Here is a 27,179-nt window from a genome sequence, read left to right on the forward strand (position 1 = left end):
AACGTAGTAAATATATAAGTTCACCTTCATATACGGTGACTTGACTTTCGCTAACATAGTAAGTATCTTGACAACAATCGGTTGTTTCAGCTGTTCCACAAGAAGAGATAGCTCTGCATCTCGCTCGCGCCAGTATTTGTACTCAGCGACTGGACCTTCGCCTTCGTGAGCCTGTCAACCATATATAATGCATTTTGCTTTGAATATTTTAATAAAACATTTTTATTATTAACCTCACAATGAATATCGCTTAAATAGAAGTACGACCGAGTATGTAATAAAGTCGTAGTACGACTATGATCTTATATATTAATTATGTTCCATAAATTTAAAAACAAAAAGGTGTAAACGGGTGTAAACATCCTACGCTGCGCTTGCCCGGCCCGTGGTCACCATTGAAACCTTAAGGCCACTTAATATATACACTAAAAATAATTATACGTAAAAATATTTTAAAAAATCTAGACTTGGAAAATGTACAGCTTTAAAAGCCTTTTAAACTTCAAAGAAATAATTTTTAATCTAGTTAACATATCTACTAACTTTGCTCAAACACGCAGTGATAGTATTATCAATGTGTGTTTGCCACATAACGACAGCTTCTTCCATTTGCGCTATCAATTCAGGATCGACAACTTTTACGTCTCGTTGCTCCATCAGCAGGGGTATGTTTGGCATTGGCATCTGTATTTCACCCTCAATATGCTCTATGGTCCTGGAATAAATGATCAATTACTTGATAAATTAACATATGAAAAACATGTAGACTACGTAGTCAGTAAAGCTCGGAAAGCAATGGGTTTTGTTCTTAGATCTTGTTCCCAATTTTCAAGTACAAAGGTAATGAAAATTTTATATTGTTCCTTGGTGCGTAGTATCCTCGAGTATTGCTCTCAGGTTTGGTATCCTCGTAACAGTGTACATGTTAATAGGAATGAGTCAATTCAACGTAAATTTTTGAAATACTTGCAATATAAATGCAGAAGGTTCGATTCAAATTATATCTCAAGGTGTATTTGACACCACATTTTACCACTTCAAGAAAGAAGGACAATTGTAGACATTGTTTTTCTAGTGAATATTGCACAGAGTTTAGTAGATACTCCACACTTGCTAACTCATGTTCACTTAGTTGTTCCAAATAGGACAATTAGACAGCCTATGTATCTTAACATTCCCAAATGTACATCAAATTACAGACAAAATTCCTTCTTTATAAGATCAGCGAGAGAGATGAACAAACTAGCTCGGTACCCCGAACTAGATTTGTTTGTCTCTAACACGCATAATTTTAAACAAACTTTATCGAAGGCGTTGTTTGACAGTTCTGGAGCGTGATGATAGCTTCATATTAACTTTAGTGTATTCGCTCAACTTAAAGGCAATGTATTTTTTATTGTTTTTTACTTTCTGCGTTTTTTATGTTTGTGTATCAATGTGCAAAAACATGTAATTGGTGTATAGTTTTTATTTGGGTTTTTATTTGTAGTTATAAGACACTGTTTGTTTTCCGAATAAAATAAAATAAAATTAATAAATAAAATAGTCTAAAAAACTAAAAAAACTAGTACAACTCATAACTTTAGATTTTGAAACTTTGAAAATGGCAATAATGAAATCTATATACAGGGAAAGGAATTATGGTGAGCAGATTTTTAAACATCACAGAAATAAAACTACAATATTAAGTTAATTTATTTTTAATATATAACATATGCCGTCAGGTGTTTCCTATCCAAACGTATTCATACTCCTTGAATCCAAACGCTGCAATTTCGTGAATATTTATAAGTTTTGACGTAAACGGCTCTAGAGGTAATCCACGAGAGAAAAATCTAGTGTCTCGTCACTATACATCAGCGGCGCAGTTTAAACAACTTGTGCGCTTTCCTCACGCGGACAGCCGATCTCAGTATGCTAGCAGTGAGAATACGCACAGCGCTACGCTCTGCTTGAGCGTTGAGCCTCAAGGTGCTTGAATTGTAGACACGAATGGCATTGGATAAACGGAGAGAAGTCATCGCAGTGAACCCTCTGGTGATCCACTCGAACCCTACCCATCGCTTTGAAAATTCGAAACAACCCGGGAGTAAGCGCAAATACTACGTTATGTAAGTTGCAGTTACAGTTATTGGCTTAAATTTGAAACGGGTATCAGTATCCATGTAGCCCTTGATTTCCGGGTTTTAGTGTAATAAAAGATAATTCGTTGCTTGGAGTCTCAACGGATATCTTCTCTCTAAGTTTTTGCCTTTACCGCTGTGACTTGTGACGAAACGAATTTTGTAAGACGCTGTAAAGAAGTCTTCGCAGTCTCGGACTATGTCAAAGTTTACGCGAAGCTTGTGGTTCGACAATAGAACTACTTTAGCTGGGGCATCGTTAGACAACCGAAATGAAATGTTTTTCCGGATGGCTTCGACCGCCAACTTCTTGGTGCTGACTGGTGTCTGCGGTCTTCTGGGTTTTTTGGTCGCTGCCTTCGTTCCAGTTTTCGCTGCAGGATGCCTGGCTATTGCCACGTAGGATGGCGCGCTATTTACCGGGGCAATGACCGCGGCCGAGGTCGCATACACCGTAGGCGACGCGCACGCGGTATGTGACGTTTCCAGGGTGGCCCGCTTTTTGGACGATGCCGCTCGTGCAGCGGCAACAGAGCTTGCCTAGCTCATGACGCGCTGGATAATGCTGGGCGGTTTTGACGACTTTTCAATATTCACTAGGTTCCCCGCCATAGTTGATGACTTAAATGCATATTGAACATGACTAGCGCACTTCACACCTTCACGAATCGTGCGTGCTGTCATACACGGACACCCGACGAAATGTAAACAAAACACGTCTACCTTCAATTTAAATGAAAAATGTCTCTGTCTGGGACTTTTTGGCTTATAAAAGTTTATTTATGCACTGATTTTAATAGTTTTTTCGCAATAGCACTGCTAACATATTTACGCGTTTTTTGATGTAAAATGCATCAAAATCGGAAAACTTTTTTCGCAACTGCAATTTTTCGTATGCGGAGCGACTCGAATGCGTGACGTTCGATCCGGGCGTGGTCCCGCGAGTCATACTTTATAGATGGTTCTTATGGAAAAAAACTAAAACTTCAACTTCGAAATATGCCTGTTAAAGCTTCGCATATGACAATTCGCTATGTTCTTTGCGCGATAGACAGCTCGCTTTGAAATCCGAATCGATTATTCATAGATAAGACAGAACAACGTCTACCGGGTCAGTAACTTATAAATTTACTAGCTGAACCCGCAAACGTTATTTTGCAAAAAAATTAAAGTAAAAACTTTAATTTTTTTATTAACAAATAAAAAATAAGAGTTGATCGTAAAGGGGTGAAAATTTAGGATTGTATGTATTTTTGTATGCTGTATCATAAAAAAAATGTAAAAACAAAATGTCTTGTCTAAAAAATAAAAAATAATAGGGGTGAACCACCCTTAACATTTAGGGGGATGAAAAATAGATGTCCGATTTTCCACCCTGGCCGATATGCACGCTAAGATTCACGAAAATCAGTCAAGCCGTTTCGGAGAAGTTCAATCACGCACACCGTGAAAAGATAATTTTATATATTAGATTAATTATTTACCAATCAACAATTGACACGAGTTCCTGAATATCTTTAACAACTTCCTCTGCTGTAGATTTCTGTTTATCCTGGACATCGTCCAAGATTTGGTCCATGAAAGTCGATGAATCCTGCAACAAATTTTTTTTATTAAAAATTTTCTTGAATATTGACAAGCTGACTGAATCATCACGATAATTGGACTTTATTATATTTATATAATTATTATGTGAAGATATTTAAACACTTTTTATTAGGGTATTTATACATAATTTTTTTTTTATCATGTTATCTTGTTTCATCTACCTTCATTAATATATGTCTGCGCTGCCGAATCGGTTAATTCGTAGAGAACGCCTTCGGCATTATGTTCTACGTTATACATAAACTGTATAAGAAGTGTTATATAAATAAAGAAATGAATATTACATTAAAAATCCTTGGTTTCTACCAGAAAGCCTCGTGTATAATTTCTAAGGAAGAGACTACAAATTTGTCAAAAAACAGGCATCATTTTACGAAGCATTGTTAACGAATGATATATAACAAATTAATATGTAGAGTATATGGTCTGTAAGATTAAAATATAAAAACTAAAGATTACTAGAGTTTTAAAAGAATATTAAAAGACTTTGTATTGATTTTAATAGATGAGTTCATAAACTATTACTATAGTAGTGCAAATACAAGAAACAAGAAAAAGTTACGTATAAACAAAATATAAGACAAGACATATATTTATTTCACACCACAAAGACAAATACACATACAAAACAATAATAAATAGACAAAAACTGCACTAAATTTTTAAAAAATAAGCACTTATTACTAATAAAAATATTACAACAGGTATTGTAATATGCGTCAATCTATGATATATCGAACAAGTAACAAAAAATAATCTATAAAATTATGGCCAAAATTATTATACGTGTAATATTCTAAATTTAATCACATTGGTGTATATGCTCTTAGTGACTTTGCATTAAACAAAAACCGTGACTTTTTATGCCAAGAGTAAACAAAATGTTTCGCTAGGAAATGAATTAAATCTACTTTTTTATTTATTTGTTGGTGCAGGAAGCAAAAAAATTACCGCATTCACAATATTTTCCTTCTGTACGGTTGCAATTGATGTGCTACGCATACTTTTTATTCTGAAAAATCACAAAAAATATGTTTATCAAAATAATTGGTTATTTACAGCTTATCTGTACCATATGAAAGATGTACTGTATATTACTGTTTTGTGTGTAATTTGATGATATCAGAGCTACGCTAAAGTTGTTGCTTTTGCTTTGCTTATGTAGGCTTCACAAAATTAGTAAGTCTTTTGTGGGCAACTCTGTGGGGTATTACAATATACTCCCTTCATATAATGTCTCTGAATTATCATAATAAACGTAAAAGGTTTATAAAACAAGAACTTAAAATATACTATTATAGTGTAAAGTATTGATAATACAGCTTGGGAATTAAATCTTTGACTACTGTATAAAGGATATTATAAAAGTGACCACTGAATGAAATCCATCGGAGTTTGTTGAGGGCGCTTGTCAGATCAGTAAACTTTGTAGTTTTAAATTGTTAGGCGTCATTATTATATGGAACTATATCTAATTCTAGTAGTGGTCACTGTAATCGATTCTATGAGTATAATATGACTAAATGAATAAATAAATGGGCATTCTATTCTCTACCAGTCATTCTATGGAGCTTATGAAACGATCTATGAATTTAACACTTCCAAATCAGGTGAAATAATTACAGGCCCGTGCTTAGATACCGAGATAAAATTTATATACTAAGCGGTCTACCCCCTAGCGTACTGCCACCGGAACCTATAAAAGGATAAAAGTCTAGCTAGAGGGAAGGCGAAGGAAGTAAAGCAGTGTACGAGAGGAAGGGATAGAAAGCAATGAGAGATATTGAAAAGGAAATTAGAGGAAAAAATGAAAGACATTGAGAAGAAAGAAAGATGAGTACAGATATAAAAAAACTGTGGAAAAAGTACCCTGTAAATAAAGACCCTGTCCATCCACGATATAGTTTAAACGGGAGGTCCCATAAACGGATTCATATACAAAAAAGGGGGTAAAATCTCGAGTCAATTTAAAAATGTGATGCTTTGCAGAAAACTGTAATTTGAAACTCTTCATGAACACTTGTTGCATCACGCTAATGTATTAGGTAACTATTCGATAAAGTGACAATTTCTGGGAAGGCGGTGTAAAATTTCGACTTCCGAAACGATTAATAAACAATATATGCACATGTCACTAACCCATAAACTAGATCTGTTTGTTTACGATGAAAAAAATGTCAGAAAATTTCACGGTTTTTCTCTTAAGGAAAAATCAAAACTCATATGAGTTGCGAAAAAGATACCAACCTCCTTTCAGCGTTTTCGCCTCTTGCTATATTTGACATTCTTCTATAGTCCGATGCACGAAGATAATTTACCTAAAACACAAATAACAAATTAAAACAATTGTACTAAACCTTTTTAAAGATATTGAAAATACAATTCTCCAGTTGCACACTACAATGTCTATGTACAACTTTTACAATGTATTATTGGCTATTAGTCTTAAAGACTTAATTCTAATGTAAGAACAAAATCAAAATGTTGGAGAAAAAAATCCTTAACTGACCAGAAAAAAGTTAATAAATATTAACAATGCTTACTTGGGATCCTGTCTCGTCCATTTTGTAATGGGCGCCCGCGTAAGACACCTGCCTAGATAGCATCGCGTGCGATGATTCTTTATTCGAAATCGTTACTTCTCTAAACTGTTTGTTGAATAGCGGGATGAACATCTAAAAAGATTATAATATTAAATTAATTATACATAACAAAAGGAGATAGGGAATCTCGTTATCTTTGTGAAACAGCTAACATTTTTTTCTTTATTAACTTTCGCAAAGAATATAAAATGTCTCTACGATCTCTCTAGTGCGCACCGCAGCTTTTTATTGAAAACGCAGAGGTCCAGAAAAAAGGGGGCCTACCCTTTTTATTAGGCTTTTTTACCATCTGTAGGACATACAAATTGTCTCTTAGTTTCCTGGTATATAAGACAATGATTAATGAAATTAGTTATTGAAATTTACATACTGTTGTAGACATATTATTAAAAACCACGTTGAACATTAACTTCCTTTTACATTTCAATATTTTCATATGGGCAGAAGAATAAGACTTAGGGATCCGGTATATTTTTTAGTGTTGTTTTATCGCACAATGCTCCAATGGCTTAGTGTAAAGAGTATAATTAAAACCAGCAGCGTTTATAAAATATTAACATTATAAAAATAAAAATAGGCTAAAACAAAAGCCGGGTACTACTTCAAGTTTTTTCAAAATTTTTAGCAATTAAGACGAGCGATAACTCTTGTAGAGAAGGGAGAAGAGGGAAGGGGAGAGAATATTGTGGCAGCTCCATTCTCACAGGTCGTCAACCCGCGCGGCAGCGGCACATGCTGCCGTAGGAAAACCACGGCCGCCTCATCGTGCTTTTCTAAGACGTGGTATGGCGATTTTTGCTACCACTAGATTAAACAAGTATTCGTAGTTGAATTGTTACACAAACCAGCAAACCTTTTTCCGAAAAGTTTACTTATAACAGAAGATGCTGAACGCAGGCCACTTTTCCAACGGTTTCCAACACCAAGCCATGAATTCCAACTGGAAATCTATTGGAGAGCTCTATCTCCAGCAGTACACGTCCTACGGATAAAAGTACTTACGTCTTTAAGCTGCATGCTCATGCTCATCAGAACTTTGCCAGAAATATATCCCGAGAGTATGTACTCGGGCATTTGAAGCATAGTGACTTCACTGTGTTCCGCTAACGGTATGCCGTCTGTGCTTTGCCGCACGAAGTAAATATAACGACGATTGCGGTTGATCACTTTCGGAATGAAAGCACCAGAAATCGGTATCAGCTTCGGGTATTGGATTATACGTGGCACTGGTCTCTGTAAAAGTAATTTAACAATTCTTTCTAATTTGAAACTAATTCTTTTCACCTCATTCATACACTCGTCCGATTCCCGCCTTGTTTATTCATTCGCTTTTTTGTACGCCACAGACAGTAACCAAAAAAAAACAACAAAATAATACATGTAGAGGTACAAGAGGTGGTGTTATCGTTCGAGGCGATCCCTACTTTTGATAGAGATGAGAGATATGAAGAAGAGCAGTTTAGGGTGTACAGATGCGGCGGCAATGAGACTTCTTTTTTATGGTTCAGAAGAGAAATGAAAGTCTAGTCTAGATCTGATGCACGCCGGCTGAGAAGTCTATTTTGACTTCTTTTTCTCGATGTAATACAAATTTAAAAGCTTGGATGAACTACAATGATTATTCAATCAATAATATTTCCGTTTATCTATTAAATATATTATTAAGTTAATCCTCTTTACTCCTTAAATTCATCTTGTCTTCAATAATTAATGTCAAGTTTCGATTAACTTAAAAACTGAAAACTGTATATTTTCAAAGTTTAAGAACGAATATACCAGTATATTCAATACTATATGTATTATCTGTAATACATATTGTATTTAATATGTAAATAGGCAAAGCATTTGATCCCTATCCCGTCTAATAAGAGATAAAGAGTTCCATAATTGTACATGCTTTCTTAATAGAAACCAAAGAATCATACGAAAACAATACAATTTTATAACAACTGCAACTCACCACAACAGTGTAAAACTCAAGTGTACCTTCTTCAGGATCAACTTCTTCCGGTGCTGAAAAATTATTGTCATTTGTATTAAAACATTTTGATTAAACGTTTGATTCCAATGTCTTCCAAGTTTTAACAAACTTGTTACTTCACCGATTTTACAGAAACAGTTTCTAAAATTCAAAATTGGAATGTTCTAATAGAAAAAGAAATTAGAAATCTGAATATTTAAAAAAAAACACAGCGCGCACGCTGCAAAATGATATTGGAATTTAACAGATATAACAGTCAGTATTAACCGACCATAAAGTTAATCTATTTACTTAATCAAATAATAAAATAAACATTTTGATTTAATATTTTTTTATTTGAATGCTATGTCTCATAATTTCTAGCAGCGTACAAAGTCTGACGAGGCAGCTAAGTTATTTTTACAAAAATTATAGTAAAGCTAATTATATAACAGAAAGACGCTCAACAGATTGTCAAACATAATTAACATGAAACTCACGCGGTGGAAAAAAGTACGGATCCTCATTTATAGTTAGAGATTCTTCTTCTACGGCACGAAGGTCTATCGATGTTCTCGTCTCTTCGACGTCATATTCTGTTAATTCTGCAGCTGTTTCTATATCTGGTGAAAACAAAATTAATCTAGACCTACACATCCATACCAACCTTCAATAATAAGGCAATATTTGATCTATATACATTATTATTCACCAAGGATCATTTTGTAAATCATGAAAAGAATATTGAAAGCCCAATTTGACAAACTGGAATCAGATTGAGCTCCTGTGTAATAGAATCCTTGAACTTTACGTTGCGATGGTTCTAAACGCGCCCTGATCTGAAGAGCCCATAACTGCCACAGCTATTTCAAAAACAGTATTGCAATTTATACCCCTGCCTAATTATCACTAAAGAAATTATTTATACTGTAATAGGATTCTTCTAGCATTTATCTAATAATATTTTTTTCAAATTTATTACACAATCATTAAGACAAAATTAATAAAAAACGAGATACATAAAATAATAGATAATTTAGTAGGATACAACAATGATAGTCAATAAACCAGTGGCGTAGCTATGGTATTTGGGGCCTGGGGCAGATTGGGGCTTGGTGCCCCCCCCCCCCCCTAAAGAGTCTAAATAATTTCAAAATTCAGAACAGAATGTTGTTAATATATATTTATTGGGTTCAAAATAATAATAAATATATATAAAATAACATTAGATCTCCTCGCTTTTTGGCCTGCAAAGTCATTAATCACATTTTCAAAATCAATAGTGTCGACTAGTTCATGTTCTATTGACATTATTGCAAGATTATTTAATCTATTTATCATTAAATAATCTTGCAATAATGTAATAATTTATTATTTTGTCATTTAGGGCCCTTTTAAAAAACACTTTGTGTGTTTTGCGAATGAAAGGCTTAAACACTGTGTATATTATAATTTGTAACCATTTTTTTTTAATGTTCATATTATTTAACAACTTTTTTAGCACAAAAATAGTAAAATTCGATATTCTTTTTATGTTATTTACTTTAATTTATGGTTTTCAAAATTTATCTTTCAACATTTTATTATTTATCATTCAAAAAAAAAAAATCAACTTTGGTGCCCCCTACTTGTGGTGCCTGATGCGGCCACCCGCTCGCCACCCCCTAGCTACGCCACTGCAATAAACTATATAATATATAGAGTGATACGTACCTTCAGTGTCCTCTTCCAAAACTATAATGAAAGCAAATGGTTTAATCAAAAGAAGAATCAAAAATTACAATTAATTTTATTTTATAAGACTTTACATGTTCTGTATTCCACTGTTTGATATTAATTTTTTTTCAAAGATCACAAATTACTGAAAACTGTTAGTTTATAGTTTCTAGACTTAGTATAGTGCCCCAATGAGTTTTCTATTACAGTGCAAAAAAAAATGGAATGTTAAAATTTCAATTCAAAGTAAAGTTTTTAAAATCACTGTAAACATCTGCTCACCTTTAGAACTTTTAATGCTTTTAACACTTTTAGTACTCCTAACCTTCCCTGTACTTCTCTTGCCAATTGTGACTCTCTTCTCTTCAGGCTCCGGTTCTGGTTCTTCTTTAGGCTTTTTTTTTCCTCTTTTCTTTTTTGATGGAGGTGGAGGCGGAGGAGGAGGCGGTGGTATTATTCCTAGAATTAAAATTTTGTTCATAAACAACTGTTAATTTAAATTGTATGTATCTTCATTTAACTGTGTGTATGTTTGAAGTATTAAATGAACATTTACATTTTATATGTACATATGTATAATAATAGTTCTAGGCCAACTTACTCCATTCGGTAAACTCCTTATCTTCATGAATAAGCTTATCAACAATTATCTTGGAGATATAAAAAGTTTTCTTTTCCAATGACAGCTCAGTAGGAGACATAGATTCGGTTATAAAAGCTATCAGATTCCGTTTCATATTATCTTCTTCCAGCATATTGTAAAATAATTCATCATCATCTATTCCAATGTATGAAAGAATGCGGTCCTTCAACCAGAGTACTCTTGGATCTCTATGAAAATCGAATTCTATGTCATAATCATCCTCACACCCTTTTTCACTTTCTTCTGTTAAATGAGTAGACATCTGAAACAGTATATAATTAAATAAGTAACATAATGTATCTACAAATACGTAAAAACTTTTATAATAGGCCACCTTATGAAAAAAGTGTATTTATATATATATATATATATTTAATGTAAATAACATAATCAAAATTAATAATATACTTTCATGTAAAAATGAATATTGTTATGGTTTTTAGGTAATACTTTTTGTGTATTGTAGTTACTCTTTAACCAGTTTGAAGTTTATTTCAAGGATATACTTAATAATTGGTAATTATTATGCAGTTGAACCTACAACAACCTACAACAACAATGAAATATTAAATTTTAATTGATGACTGTTTCTGCATATCCATATGACACTCACTACTGTCCAAGATATTGCATTAGAAATAAACATTTATATGAAAGTTCATTGTAAATTCATTAATAATAAACTATGTTATCATTATAAGTGCAGCAAAGGATTGTTAAGAAGCACATGGTGATGTACTGCAAACTTTAAGTCATGTCTAATGAGAATTAAATTCGGCTGAAATGACTAAACGTTTTATTTCTTCCAATACCTACTACAGTGTCTTACATGCACATATAAAAAGATGATGATGGAACATGCTTTTAAACACATCAACACAAAATTTAAGAATAAAGACTGAAAGGAAAACTATCTGGGCATCTAAGCTAATACATATATGCTCTGTAAGTGATGGATGGTCCCCTCGGGCAGTTTGTAAGAAAAATAATCCAATTTGTCAATAGGACTACTATTAATCTGACTGTAGGTACACTATGGTCAAGTACATATCAATACGGGAATATTTAATTACTAGCATAATTTTACTACTGATGAAGTTAAATTTTGGCATGAAAACTTGAATTTTCTTTTGAAAATTTTTATTTGTCTTAATAATTTTAGTTTTTATATTCACCATACCAGTAGTTTTATAATAAACTATATTAAAAGCAAAAAAAAACATTTAGGTTTAATTACTTACATTAATTGAATATGTGATGTCTTCGATATTGATTAGTAGTTTCCAAGAATTGTTTACAAACAAATGAATATCAATACAAGTTGCTGCTATAGCAACGAACTGGCACTTCAGACTTCAAATTCAAGTAATGACATTTGACTTTAATGGGGAAAAAGTAAAACTAATATGGTATATTTCAAATCCTTAAAAAAATATTTTACTTTGTAAAATAAGGGAATATGTAAAATAATATATAATAATATATGCATTCGTTTGTTTTGTTTCATTTCATTTTTTAGTAAATGGTATTTTTAAATTTATCTATTAATAAATTATTTAATATTTTTTTCTATAAGAATTACAAATGATTTCTTTAAGTAATATAAATTAAGTATTATAAATTTTACACCAAGATTTTTTTCACTTTCAACCTTTATTATAAACAATTTCTTTAATTTCATCTTTTTTATTTAATTTCATTTGGAAATACAACAATTCACTAAAAATCATCATATTTTTGAAGGATCTTTATAATAAATATATTTCCCTTATAAATATAAAAAGTAATTGTTAGTTTTTATACAGCTGTTAAACGGAGGATTAGACTGAATTAAATAATTAATAAATAATTAAAGTTTCTTTGTTAAGGTTTTTATTTTATCGCTGGCTCCAAAATGCATTTTTTTCTCATTAAATTTTAATCGTTTCTTCTAGTCAGCCCTTTCTGTGAATGAACCTTAAAATGTTAAGTAAGAAAACAAAATCACTAATAGCTTGTCTTGTTATAAATGCAAAAATGGACTGCATGAAGATATTGATATTAAAATGTTATTAAATGTTAACACAAACAATAAAATTATTATTTGATCTATTTATGATTTCGCATTGATCTAAATAATTAAATTAATGTTCTTACTTTTGTTACTGTAAATTGTTAGTTGCATAATTTTTTAAAAGTTGTCCTGTAAGATGCTTTTTTCACCTTTTCCATTGTCCTTTATATACACTGACATATGCTCATAAATTGCGTCAATGTTCAAAACTCCTTTGAAATAAATATTTAAATCAAGTACCAAAACTATTATATAAATTTAAATTGAAACCTATACTTTGGTTCGGTAACTTCATAACAGCATAGTTTCATGTCCGTAAGCGAAAGTTTGTATATTGGAAAGAACAAGATTCTGAACGATTTCACATAGATCTGTTAAGATTGTTAAACGGTCTTGTGGAATATTGTTATATTTTTGTGAAATCGTCCTTCTTAATCCTATAACTGTTGTGGTCACAGAATTTCTCATACATAAAGTTTTCTTAATTTTTCTATACATATTTAATAAAAGTACGATCCAGGCTGAGTGCTGGCCAAATCAGGGCATGTTCTCAACTTCTTAGCAGCATTATCAATTTAAGCAGCGGTGTAGGGTCGGACTATCTTGTATCCGTGTAAGGTATCACGTGAGCTTCCAAAAGTTCTGTTTAAAAATTTTGTGCAGTCAAATCTACTGTTTTGATAAAACATATCTATGAATACTAGTTCTACTCGCTTATTAAATAAAATTCCACCCTACACCATACACAAACCGCCTCCAAAAGGGATATGCTCTTTAATGTAACTTACCGCATATCTCAACCCATGTCGACGAGGAACTTTTCTGCATCCTGCACTGAGAAGTGAACAATATGATTCAGGAGCATCATATCTTCTTAAAGGACTTTGTACGGGAGCCGCAGACAGCTTTGAGCCCTTTGCTCGTGGGCGATTGCCGGTTCCTTAATCCGCTTTCTTATTGTCCATATCGACGCTAGAAATCAAACACGTAGTAACCCGCAAAACCGAAATTGTTCACCAGAGCAAAAATACTTTTTTAAAATTAAAAAAAAAATCATATCTCCCCAATTTATAGACGTCGAATTGCCATTTTTAGACACCAAAGTTGTAATTTTAAGCTTAATTAATCCCATTCAGCGGCATTATATTTAAGTTATTTTAACACAATATTTTGCGGGTTACTACATTTGAAAAGTATTTTTACAAGCCGTTAATATGTAGTAAGTGAAATCGGTACATGTATAGAACTATGCTAAACGCACTTTTTTACGGAAAGCGAAAATGTAGTAAACTATACTACTTTAAGTAACGTTACCTGAAACAATGTTATAACAATAAAATATCAATGAATATTCTGTCATTAGTACGTTGTAAATAGCATTTTTTGTCATTACCCTGAAAACGTGATTGCATTAAAAGAAAATTTTTTGAACTGGGTATGTACAACATAATGCTGTAAGAGTCAATGAAAAAAAAAATAAGTCTATTTTAAAAATGTTTAAAAATAAAACCATCATCTTGAAAATAATTTGTACTAAAAATTTATTTAATTTTTAACCTAAGTCAATCACAGTTTGATTAGTTAACATTCACAACAATTTTTGGCAAGTAGACATACTTAAATAATAAACTTGAAATAGAAGTTAATCATTAAGATTCGTTTTAGAAACTGTTATTACAACAATAAAATGTTTAAGTATCAATCAAAGTATTTTTAAGTATAATTCTGTTTAGTATGAGCTTAACAATAAAGTCAAAACAATTCGTTTAACAGTCTTCAACATCAGTCAGGTCTAAATATTCTTTTGCGAATCTTTTCGGAATCACTAGTTTATCGACTAATTTTTTCAAATCTAAATATTTCTTTTGAGAAATTGGTAACTTTGAAGGGTATAACTTTTGTTTCGATATTGTATTCAAGGCACTGAGTATGACTTCATTGACTTCTGCATCCGGCAACATTGAGTTTTTCACGAACATTTTCTCTGGTTGTTTCTTCCGGAACGTAACAATGGATATTTTAGAGATTTGAATGTTCTCAGATTTTTTGAACGTATGTTCAACAATATTTTCAAATCCTTAGAAATCCTCTCCGTTTAGAACATTCACAACGTAAGGCTGGGGATATTTCCGAGCAAATTGAACTATTGTAGGCCACTGTGATGGTGCCCAGACAATAGAATTTTTCACAGAATTTTCTATCGTAGCATGCATGCTATCGACTGGCATGTACGTGTGCCCAGGGATTAAGTAATTTATCTGAATAATGTCAATATTATCTGAAATAGATAATTCATAACACAACATTGCCAGAATAGTTTTGTTTTTATTCTGTCCAAAAGCCCAGTCACAGTACAATATTATCTGTTTTACTTTGCCACGTTTGTCAACGTTTTTGATGTACTCGAGCAAACATGTGGCAATTTCGTTTTCACCTCTTTTGGCATCCGCTTCAGTCCACAAATTACAAATACCTAGCTGTGAGTTGCTTTCGTATATTGTGAAGTTATACACAGCTATTTTACGACTATAATAGAGAGTCATGCTCTCTCCGCAAGGAGTGTTTAAAACCTTTTGAAGGTCAAATCTAGCACATACGGTTCCTTTATCTATAATATTTAGCTTCTGATGAAATATGAATCTTTTATAAGATTTTTCTTTTTCACTTTCATGTTTCTTTAACTTTTCCATCTCTTCTTGAGTTTTAACATCAAAATTTTTGCTTGAAACGCACAATGCACATTTGTCTTTTTCTATGTTGAATGTTTTCTTGAACCATCCTGAAAATACTTTGAATGACATGAGCTTCTCGCCCGCATTGGTATCTTGGTAAATACGATACAGTTTGGACACATTTTTGAATTCTTCTGGAAGATAGAGCTTTGTAGAATCTCTGCGGCAGTAATGCGATGGCAAAAGAGGTAGATCGAGTATAAATTGTTTTGCGTTTTGAATTACATCGTCAGATGTTCTGTTGTGACCTCCAGCACTTCCTCGTCCATCTTCTTTTGCAAAACCGTCAACCATCATGTCCAAAGTATACAGCATGAACCTCTGCGTGACGTCTAACGTGGCAATCAAAAACTTTTGGTATACTTTTCGTCTACCTTCGCCTTCGTTTATATAGTATTCATATGATTGATATCTGTTCGATACAGCAGTTTTACTCGGGCATTTGATTGGTTTTCTAATAGCACACTGAACTATCCAATCTCTTCTTCTTTGGTAACTATTCAAAGCCCAAAAATGGTTAAAAATATTAAGACATCAATCCTCAGGAACGTTGCCACAGTTGTTTCCACACTGAGTTTTAACACAGGGATTCGGTTTCACACATTTACTTTCAATTATTTCTCTCTTCGTATTAATATATGATTTTCCTTTCTTTTTCTTTTCATGGTTTTCTTTTTTAATTTCAGCCTTAGATTTTCTTTTTTCCACAGGCAGTTGGTGACTTTCTTTAAAGTCTTTTGACTTTTCTTCTGTTTCTTTTTCAGATTCTTGTTTTTCTGCTTACCTAAAAAAAATTTGCATTTAGTACAATATTTCATGAAATTCAATTGTTTAATCCTATTCAAATAATAACATTCTTAAGAGCAAATATTATTAATTAATAATTGTACCTACCTCGTTCTGATTCGTTTTGTTCAGAATCACTTGGAGACAACGCTTCTTTTTCACTCAATTCCAGACTTGATTCTTCTGAAGGAAAAGCGTTATTCAGCAAAACAGTATCTGGGTCATCTTCGACAAAATCTAGGTAAGATTTATGAAAACATAGTTTTCTTTTTGATCGTCTAACAATCTTTTTGTTAAATTTCTCTTCTTCAGATTTTGCAAGATCTGTGTCAGAGACAGGTCTGATATCATCACTAGTGTCTACAAATACAGCACCTTGCGTTTTAGTATCGTTTATTTTTTTCTTTGTCATAAATTCATTACCAGTGCTTATATTTTCTTTTTCTTCAAATACCTTTTCATCATTTGTCTGTTTTTTCCTTCTAATTCAGATTCCAATATTTCATCACTGTCGATTCCAGAGTTACGTTCTATTGTTACTTCTATGTTATACGTTTCACAATTTGCCCAATTAGGACTATCGCATTCAGTTGTCGCTCTTAAACAAATATCTTCAGAAAGCTCGCCTTGAAAGGGGCTCTCTTTTTGTGATAATATATCTGATTTATCGGTTTCTGTAACATTGGACTCTTTCTCAGCTGAATTTAACTGAATGCCAGAGTACAAAAAATCATGGTTTAATTTATCTGTGTTAATATCCCCAATACTTGTATTGATTTGCTCAGAATTTTACCTTTGAGCTTTAACCTATAATCTTTAGTAGTGTTGTAAAACAAAATTGTCTCTTGAAGTGGTTCCTTGTAAATGGTGTAAAGATCAAAACTTTAAAAACCAGATACCGTATAAAGTGTCGTTAACACCAGCATTTTAGTAAATATCACCCACTAAATGCTGTAAATGCAAATAATTAATATTTACGAGCAGCAAAAATGTAGTAACCCGCAATAGAGCTGGAATTACAAATGATGTAAGTTCCAGCATTAACATTTTTATAGAAAATGAATTGTCGTAAGTAACATACTAAAAAATAATGCAGGATTTTTTGATATTTACAGCATTTTGAAGAACAAAAACGAAAAAAAAAATGCCAATTTAAAAAATCCTATTTTTGACAATAATAATCGGATGGTAACTTGACATAAACCATTCGACGTGGTTTTTTTTACTGATTCCAACGATGTAATAAAAAAAAATATAGTATATTGTCGGTTACTACGTGTTTGCTTTCCAGCGTCGATATATTCCGTTCTGTTCTCATTTTAAATATGAAGCGATTTCGCAGGGAAATTGTAACAATAAATCCATCGTCACGACGGGTGGTTTCCTAAAGTTCTGCAGGTTCCGGATCTCCTTTTGTAAGAACCTGTCTTTATAAACTTTCGGTATGTTCTAGAAACAGACTGATCAACCGTTAAGATAACTTTTTGCAATCTAATTATAATTATATTTAATCCTGCAAATTCCCCTAACCAAGCAAGGTTCGACGGGATATTAGCATTCCTTCACAACCTCCAAAAAAAATCAAGCAAATTCAAGATGGCGGCCGCACCACGGGTACAGACTTTTCCCATATTCAGTTTTTTCTCGACATCGGTGTCGTTTTCGGGTAATCGGGGATGTTCTATACGATGAAAATACGGCGAGTTGAAAAAACCAAATGGCTGCTGAGATATCGCATAGCCTTGATCAAGCGTTTGCTTCGCAATCGCGTAACGTCGTTTTTGTGAAATTTTCCTTTTCGAAAATATCACCAATTTTCACCCAAAAACACCTTTTCCTACCTTCCTTTTCCTCGCCCAGTCGAGTGCGAGTTTGCGGGCTTGATTCGGGTAGGGTTATAAACGAAATTTCAAAATAAACTTTTCAGGTGTCTTGAATTTTGTCAGTTGTGAAGGCTTTTGGTTTTCCCGGCGTGATTCGTGTAAAAACAAATCTTAGATATTGACGACAGGAACATTTTTCGAATTTTCACATTTCGATTGTGTGACAAAGTTTCTTCATTTAGAATAGTATTTACAGGAAAAATACAAAAGGAAGGTATTGTTGTAAAAAAAAAATACTTTTTATAAAGAGCTTTTCGGGCTGTTGCCGCTGTTTTAATAGTATATCATGGTACTAGAAAATTGTTGAAGGAGGTCCTGGAAGAGTGCGTTTTTAGGTGTAAAATTAGGGATATTTCTGGAAACGAAAAGCGAAAATTTCACAAAACCGAAGGTTCATGATTGCGAAGCAAACGCTCGAACATGGCTATACGATATTTCGGCGGCATCTCGTTTTCCCGACTCACCGTACTTTCATCATATAGAGCAGAGTTCCCCAAACTTTTTTGTATCGTAGACCCCTTGTCATGTTTATCCGTGTTGGATAGACCCCCTACTTACCTGATATTTATTTCCTGTAAAATTCTAACTGTAGTGAAGTTTAGTGTTAAAAACTTCAAGTAAAACACGTGTTAATTTATACATTTATTAATTGAATTTAAATTAAAACTACTCAAAATAATATTTTGTATTTATTATGTAAAATATACGTAACAAACCACAAAGCGAATACCAACATCCTACAACTTACACAATTTTATAAACATAGATAATATTCTTTTTATTTCATAGGTACTTTTATAAATAATGTAAATGTTTTGATATTATAAGATAGGAAGATAAGTAAATAGGTACTATCAGTGTAAGTGTTGAGATCCTCTATCGTGGACCCCCATTTTCATTTCATGGACCCCCAAATTTTTTTTTGGGAACAACCTTGGGAATCACTGATATAGACCTAGACTGATCTAGACCACTTTAGGAATCACTGATATAGAGTAGAGTGTACCCGAAAACGACACCGGTGAGAAAAAGAGTCTGTACTCGCGGTGCAGCCGCCATCTTGAATTTCGCAAATGCCCGATTATTTCAAAGATCGCATGAGGAAATGTGGAAATCTTGCCGGACATTGCGAACCTCCATCTCTACTCCTCCCAGGTGAACGGTAGCGAGGATCGGTAGAGGGAAGTTGCGGGATTATATATAACAATAATAGTATAACTTTTGTTACTCTTAATATTCTAAAACTGGTGTATAAAAGCAATTTGTAATATGAAACTAACGGAAAACTGTAAACCATATTTCAGAAATTTAAGGTCACTAAAATTCGCATTGTCGTACGTCTACGAAACTGCCGTGATCACGAGGGTTAATATATACTTGCACCAATATCTGTCTATCCAGCGGGACGGACTAAAACTTAGATGCCAAAATATAAAATCACGATTGTCCAAAAAAAATATGCTTGCAATTTTAATATTAATAGACTGACGCGCGCACTGCTGAATCGTATGCTTCTTCGTTTAAGCAATTAAGCGTTGAAGCGTAACTTGCACACGCTATTGGTCGATAAAGCATGTATTATACAAATAACGAATTTTTAAATGACAAATTATTATTTTTGATTGTGTATTGTCATCATTAACATTTTTTATTGCTTAATTCGATTTTGATATTTTAAATTTTATTATAATAACTATTGTGAATGTAAACTTAAATTTGAACAAATAGGCACAACATATCTGGACTATTTATTAAAACATATTTGACATGTGTTATACGAAATAAATGATTTGATTTGATATTTTTAAGTTTTCTTGCAATTCTATGTTCATTTTTATGAAGAATAAACAGTCTTCACATTTTCATGTAGCTTATTTTATAAAATTTGCATACCTATTAAAAACATAATTCCGGAAATTTAATATAGTTTATAAGTCCGTCAGATATATATTCATTGTACGTTCACACATAATAAACATATTTTTCAGAAAAAAAGTAAAGTACCGGGCAGTACTTTTAATAGAAGACTTTAGTTTTGTTTTAAGTTGTAAATTATCTCATTCTTATATTTATATGAGTTCTGCTATGAAAACACATATAAAGGATAAAGTAGTCTTTAATATTATCTTTTTGCAACATTAATTATTATTAATTACGTACATTTTACAAAATGCGACGTAAATGATACAACTAGTAGTAATATTAATTTATATTTTATTGCGTATAACTATTAGAAATATTTACAGAATTGCATTTGAGTACTAAATATTTGAGGGCTGGAATTCGTATTACTTGAAAGTAAACTGAGGTGAAGGTTTTTCTTTTGGATATCCAGTTAAGTTATTGTCCTCATCTAAATCTTCTATTTTTGAATTATAAGTATCTTCTAGTCCTTCAGTGGTCGGCATTAAGTTACCAATTGATAATTGTGGACTTAAATAAGAAGACGGACCGTCATATAAAGTATTAATATCTTCTTTCTGTTTCCTAGATGCGGAATTTATAGTGTTCAATCCTATGTGGTTTGTGTGAAGCTCATCTTTGAAATTATTATTAAAAGTCTCTAGATAATCACCAGTTTTTTCAAAATTGTTCTGATTTAATTGATAATTCTGTGAGTCAGTTTGTAAAACCAATTTATCGTTCAGGTTTTGCTTTTCCGAAGGAATAAAGTGAAATGTTATTAAGTCAGGATACATGTTGTTTCCAATTTTTTTTAATTTGTTCTGATCATTCGATAAATTATCGTTATCGATGTTAGAGTATAAATAATATGTTTGATCTTTTTTGTATGTTATAAATTTATTACCTTCTGTGGGGTATGGGATTGTTCCGCTGATTTTATCTTTTATTTGAGCTGTTATTGAGCTCCTGGAATTTAATTTGTTTATTAATGCATTATTGTCTTGTGTCTTAAACAGAGGTGTCTCGGTGGTTGTTAACTTAAATATTCCGGAAATAGTTGGCGATTTTGGAATTTGTAAAATCTCTACATTTTTGTCAATTTCTGTAGATGAATCTAATGTTTTCATGGCACTGTTTTTAGGATTTACGACACGTCGTGATTTTATTTCGTCTTTCTCAGATTCACTAATAATATTTGCATTTGCAAGACTTGGTGCATTAATTATTTGTTGAGTTACTTCAGGAACAGAAAATTTATATAGTTGACCACTGTATGTTTGTTGATTCGTTTTACTATTATCTATAAGGTTTGTATTACTATTTTGCGCTTCTGAAGCTAACGAAACGGGCAGCTTAGGGGTATGATATTTTTCAAATTTATTTTTATTTCTATCATTAAGTTCTTTTGTTGTGTACGTGTTAACCTGTTCCGATGATAAGGGAGAATTTGAACTTTTATACCCATCCTTATTAGGAAATTGCGGGAAAGTTTTAGAAATTTCTCCGAATTCTCTATTATTTACGACTTGAAGTTTTACTGGCGGCAAGGGTGTTGGAGAAATTATATTTTCTCGAATGATATTATTATATTTTTTGGCTGTATTGAGTGTGTCGGCTAATAATGAAAATACAAGAGCCTGTGAAGTAGAAAGATTGGATTTGTCATACCAAGATAGTTTTCCTATAGGAATAGATGCCTCCGTATCTTTAATATTGGCATTTTGAAAAACCATGTAATTACGATCATCTGTGTTGATTATTTCTATTTCAGCATCATTGTTAGTTTTGAAGAAAACATTAGCAATACTTTCTGGAATCGTAATTTTTATTGATACCGTTCTTTCTATCGTAGGCAGCAGTGTTTCCTTTAAAAATGGCAAACTGGAAAGTCTATTTACATTGCTGTTATTAACAAAAGTCTCAATAGGAGGTTGCAATTCTAACGATGGTCGAGCTATTTGCTTAGCAGGTTTAGGCAAGAAAGATGATTGTTTTGTCAAATCTTCTTTATCTTCCTTATCATATTCAGAAGGGATATTATTTGATAATTCTGGATTTATTTTTATAAAGTATTCATTGAAATTTATAGGCAAAGTCGATTTTGTAATTAGTTTGGTGTCATTTACGATTTCATTAATAGTGATATCAAGATTTTCTTTTGATAATATATCCGAAAATGATAAATTATTGGTTTTAAATTTAATGTTTGATTGTTGATTGCGTTTCGGAAGATTTATGTTATCTATTGTACTTGAAGTAGTATACTCAGTCGTTGTAGATGTAGGAGGGGTGAGTAATTGTGAATTTTGATATCGAGAAAGTTTTCTTAAGGAAGCATTGGGGATTAAATATTGATTTGATACAGTTGAGCTGACTTCTAAAGGTGGTAAATATCGTTGGGCAGCTTTAAAAATTTTGGTCGCAAAATATGAAGAGGACGGTTTCGTCGGCTGAGGAGTTGTAGTCGATAACAAAGGTTCAGTAACACCATTATTTAATATCGTAGGAGATAAGTGTAATGGAGAAATTTCTTGTTCGTTGTCTGTTTCAATAGATGACGTTGTAGGTTTATTATAATCGTAACCTTCAAATTTCGGTCCAGAGATATTTTCATTTGTTATCGCTTTATTATAGTTATATGAGGATTCCAAGTTTACTACTTTACTGATACTGTTAATTGGTTGATCATAGGTATAAGAAGTAGGGTTAGCACTTAATTTCAAATTTTTGGTTGGTTTCAATACCCAAGTTTTAAATGTTATTCTAGACTTAGGTGATTGTTCTTCAGGTTCTTTGATAAGTCTACTATAAGCTACAGTTTTTGTTAAAACGGTAGGTGGTACAATATCAGTACTACCCATGTTCTGATTTAGTTTATCACCTTTTTGCGGTTTATTCGTAAATGGAGGTAAATGCACAGGATTTAATATATTATTTTGATCGTCTTGATAAAATGATTTTGTACCGGTGCTCGTTATTTTGTCTTGATTTGTACGCCCTTCGACGTATTCATTGTTTCGTACACTTTGTGAGGGATTTCGTCCACTATTCAATACATTTACTTTATTAAATTGTTGATTTCGTAAAATGTTTTGTGGGTTAATATAGTTTTCAAGTTTGCGGGTTTTTTGTTGATTTCCCGCGTTGTTAATGTGATTATTATTTCTTACAAGAGGCAAATGACCAGTGTGGCCGTTGTGTCTATTTAGATTGTTTTGTAATGTCAACATTTTTTCCGATTCATTTGGTCCATTCTGATTAATTAAATTTTGTCGACTTAAAATTTCTTCGTTTCCTAATGTTGTGAGTGGATTGAAAGTAGGAGAAATATATTGTGGTACAGGCGTTGAAGCAGAAAATGATTGAGATGGAATTTTATATTCGTTTTGTTCTAGCGCAATTTGGATTGCTTTTGTTGGTATATAAATATGACTTGGCGCTTTTTCAGGTGGAGCAAGCAAAGCACCATTGGGAAACAATTGTCCAGACGGCGGCTTATAGTTCTGCATCACTAATAATTTACTTTTCACTGCGTTTGTATTTAACGGATTTCGAACGGGATGAGTGAGCATTTTCTTTATATCTTTCATCAACTGCGGTCCTAATTTCAAATTTTCAAATTGGTCATTTTTTATAAGTAGCTCATCGGATTTCTTACAATTAACATTCATCCACCAGTCACAAACGAAAACTGCTTGGTTAAATAAAGTGCCATTTGGGCAGAGAAAAGATGTGAAGCCATAAGTTGCACCAACAGTGCACACTCTGAACACCTGGCAGTTTGTATCCACGTCAGCATAATAGCCTGAAAATAATAATTACATCAAAAAATATCGATATAATAAAATATAATATATGTAATATATATATATATATATATATATATATATATATATATATATATATATATATATATAAAATATGTATATTAAATTTTGAAGAATGACAAAGTATCAACTGTTATAAATAGTTCTCACCAGGTTCTCTTCCAGCACACGAAAACCTAGTACGCGGTATAGTAGCTAACGTAGGGTAATCATTGCCAGGTTCGCCGGGTACTGCAAGGCGGATATCCCAACCGTGGCCGTTGTTATGGGGAGGCCGTTGGAAATGTCTACCATTCTGCGCTCTTACGCTGTAGAGTAATAGACCTGAAAAAGTACGATATATTTATGTAGGGTTAAATTATTTTTCAGTATACGTATATAACAAGTAATTTATCGACATTGTTCAGTACAGAACAAAAAATAATTAAATTATTTAGGATTTAATTGTAATTTATTCGGTAAAATATTATGTAACTTTGGTATCATTTAAATTAGCTGCAACTACTGACAACTGCCATTTTTTCTTGCCTAATTTTGCTTTGTAACGCTATGAGTGTCTTATTTTAATAAATCTAATTAATTTATTATTAAAGGTTAACAGCAGTTTTATTAAACAGACATAGTCGATAAAGACATAGTCGTAGTGGTCCTTTTCGAATCAGTAAACACGTTACTTCAAGTATTTCGCGGGAGAGGTACTTTTTAGCAACTTGCTATATCGAGTCGTCATCCTTGAATTCCCGGCGTGGAAGTGACAATATTACATATCTTCGCTTATTCGCAGCGTTTGCGAAGCGGGGCAGCACTTCAAAGGAATATCGTCGCATTCTACAGTGATCGCCATCGAAATTCCACATATTCGGTCGAACATTTTTTTCATCACATTTTGATATCGACGGTGATTTGAAAATACTCGAATAGCGTGGCGGAATGATATTCGTGCGGTGCGCGAACGAGCGAGCTGAGTTGGTCGTCAAGACTGGCAGCACTGAAGGCGATCATGCTGTGAGGTCACTTGGAGCGACTTCACGTTGGTGAAACGTCAATGTCAAATAGTTTGACATTTGGATGTAAACAAACAAGCGGCCAAGCGGTTTCTATCATATTTTCGTCGATTAAATAAGGATTGTGAACATTTCTGCGGTTCATAAAAAAGTCTTAGATTGTAAGAAGTGCGTACATGTGCGGCAGTACATTATAATATTGCTGCTAATATATATAGTGCGGCATCGTATTACGATGGCGGAATCAACAGAGCTAAAACGACTATAACAACAGCGCGGACAGTGCAAGGCAACTATAACGTGCCTCTTAAACTACGTTAGCGATCCGTTAAAATATTAAAGTAAAGTATTAGATCATTTATATCTCAAATATGTCAACAACTTTATGCTTTAATAAATTTAGATCAACCTGTTAGGCTTAGAATATGCTGCTGATATCTATAATATCACGCAAGCTTGATGCCCATTTAAGTCGAGCTCACTACCTTGACAGGATATCTGACAATTTAACTAGTTTGGATGAATTTTCATCCTTTTTTTTAAAGAAAAAAAGCAGTTGCTCTGGAAGATAACACTCCACTAAAAAAAGATTGCTATGAAAGAAACTTAAAAATAAATAATAATAATTAGATATCCTTCATTTTTACTAATACAAACAGTTCAAAATTAATATGCTAATTTTGTAGTAATGATCACCCTATTTTAATTTGCCCAAATTACAAAATGGCCTAACTGGCACAACTTGTAAAGTTTGTAGATGTTAAAAATTATATGTTACTTGTCTGAGCAGTTATACAGCAATACTGCAAGTATAACTTTAAATGCAAAATATGCAAAGACAGTCACAATACCCTGTTGCACAAGGTAAAGCCGGAAGAGGATGAAATTATAACATTATATTCCTCAAAACTCTTTAATCAAGCAAATGTTTTATTGCCTACTACTAACATGAAGCTCATTGACAAATATGGTCAAGACATTAATGTTAAAGCGCTTTTGGATTGTGGCAGCCAAGAGTCTATTGTTTAATGTTTACTTGTAAATCAATTAAACTTGACTTCTATAGCTCAAGATTCTAATATTACTGGTTTGGGCAGTAACCCAAACAAAATTTAGGAATGTACTACTATATTAGTACAGCCCGCTATGTACAATGTAAAATTTTTAGTAAAATGTAATATTGTGGAGTCTATAACTTCACTTTTGCCACAAAATTATCTTGATTTGAATAATTGTAATATTCCAAAAATGTTAAATTTGCAGATAAGTTCAATCAACCATCAAAAATATCACTGTTACTGAGGGGTAGGCCTCTACTCAAAAGTAATAGTTGATGGCCTTGTCAGATGGATAATGGTCTAGTATTACAGGATACATTATTTGGTCATTGTATTTTGCCATTGTTGTAACAGGCACCATTAATAAACCAATTAAAATACATGTCTCATGTTAATTTGGTCTCAAACTGTTATTCAAGAAAACATGATGATAGTTCAGGAAATATTATGAAAATTTCTGGATATCTGAAAAGATGCCAGGAGAAGAAAGTAATAAAAATTAAGTTTTAGAAAGTTGAAAATATATTTCAAGACAGAAATAAGAAAATAGTAAATTTTAGGTTGTCATTACATTAAAATGTTCTTTAAATGAATTAGAAATTGGAGATTCCTTTTCAATTGTGTTATAATGATTCCATGCACTTAAAAGAAAGTTTGAGAACTAACCAGAATATTTTGAAAAATACAAAGGTTTTATAGATGAATTTATTATGCTAAAGTATGTTTAGGAAGTTGACATTAGTCAATATGATGTTAATAATGACCCAGTTTATTTTCTGGCACATGATTGTAGCAAGACAACAAAGTTGTGGGTTGTCATTTGTGGGAATAAGAAATCTCAAAATGGTTTTTCTGTGGACAATGTAATATGTTGAAGGGACTTATAGTCCTAAACAATCTTTTAATAAGTTATCTTGTGTTAAATCTCCCAGAAAAGAATAATAAAAGTTTTGGGACCTAAGCTCAAAATTAAAACAAGGTTTTTGAAATCTTTGATCAAATGACTGTTTAATTTCCCTTTAAAATAGGCTAAAGTTGAAACAAGGAAATGATAATTTTAAAGGTGATGTAGTCATTGTTAGAAGAAAGGAAATTCCACCATACACACCTCATATTACTAAAACGTTTCCGGGAGCAGACAATAAAGTGAGAGTGGCTGAAGTTAGAATAGGGTCTAAAATTAAAACTTATGTAAGGTCACCAAACTGTGCCCCTTACCTATAAAAACTTAAAATTGTAACTAGCTTAAGAAATAGCATCTTGTATTAGATACTAGTA

The 27,179-nt window shown here is 32.5% G+C and overlaps 3 protein-coding genes across 3 annotated transcripts in view; all 3 read right to left on the reverse strand.

Annotated features, from left to right (window-relative positions):
* The window catches only part of Dhc98D (Dynein heavy chain at 89D), a 91,912-nt gene extending 79,960 nt beyond the window's left edge, over positions 1–11,952 (reverse strand). The window contains 13 exon segments of the mRNA XM_068764507.1: positions 25–171; positions 544–715; positions 3,608–3,695; positions 3,698–3,717; positions 5,979–6,049; positions 6,275–6,406; positions 7,337–7,567; positions 8,295–8,347; positions 8,795–8,917; positions 10,008–10,028; positions 10,293–10,469; positions 10,612–10,915; positions 11,895–11,952. Of these exon segments, the coding sequence (XP_068620608.1) occupies positions 25–171; positions 544–715; positions 3,608–3,695; positions 3,698–3,717; positions 5,979–6,049; positions 6,275–6,406; positions 7,337–7,567; positions 8,295–8,347; positions 8,795–8,917; positions 10,008–10,028; positions 10,293–10,469; positions 10,612–10,915 (1,539 nt within the window). The 5' untranslated portion in view covers positions 11,895–11,952.
* Positions 11,953–14,472: 2,520 nt separating this feature from the next.
* On the reverse strand, positions 14,473–16,199 carry LOC137921696 (uncharacterized). The gene is given in 1 exon segment (XM_068764508.1): positions 14,473–16,199. A coding segment is annotated over 1 exon segment (1,281 nt). The 5' UTR covers positions 15,754–16,199.
* A 4,196-nt stretch (positions 16,200–20,395) lies between these two features.
* LOC137921698 (GATA zinc finger domain-containing protein 7-like) lies at positions 20,396–24,841 on the reverse strand. Its single transcript, XM_068764509.1, has 3 exons — positions 24,753–24,841; positions 23,990–24,147; positions 20,396–23,817 (listed from the first exon to the last, which is right to left on the reverse strand). Exons 1-3 carry the CDS (start codon positions 24,839–24,841, stop codon positions 20,396–20,398), a joined length of 3,669 nt encoding a protein of 1,222 aa, XP_068620610.1.
* Positions 24,842–27,179: the final 2,338 nt, after the last annotated feature.

This window comes from Battus philenor, unplaced genomic scaffold (genome assembly GCF_028537555.1).
Source record: "Battus philenor isolate CCGP_79_NKW_IND1 unplaced genomic scaffold, ilBatPhil1.0.hap1 SCAF_19, whole genome shotgun sequence".
Taxonomy (NCBI): Eukaryota; Metazoa; Arthropoda; class Insecta; order Lepidoptera; family Papilionidae; genus Battus; species Battus philenor.

Excerpts from the sequence above, each read along its gene's own strand:
- LOC137921698 (XM_068764509.1), bottom strand. The coding sequence starts at position 24,841 with ATGATCGCCTTCAGTGCTGCCAGTCTTGACGACCAACTCAGCTCGCTC. Across the intron at positions 24,148-24,752 it reads CATTCCGCCACGCTATTCGA|CGTAAGAGCGCAGAATGGTA; the intron begins GTATTTTCAAAT and ends ATTACTCTACAG. Across the intron at positions 23,818-23,989 it reads GTGTGCTGGAAGAGAACCTG|GCTATTATGCTGACGTGGAT; the intron begins GTGAGAACTATT and ends TATTATTTTCAG.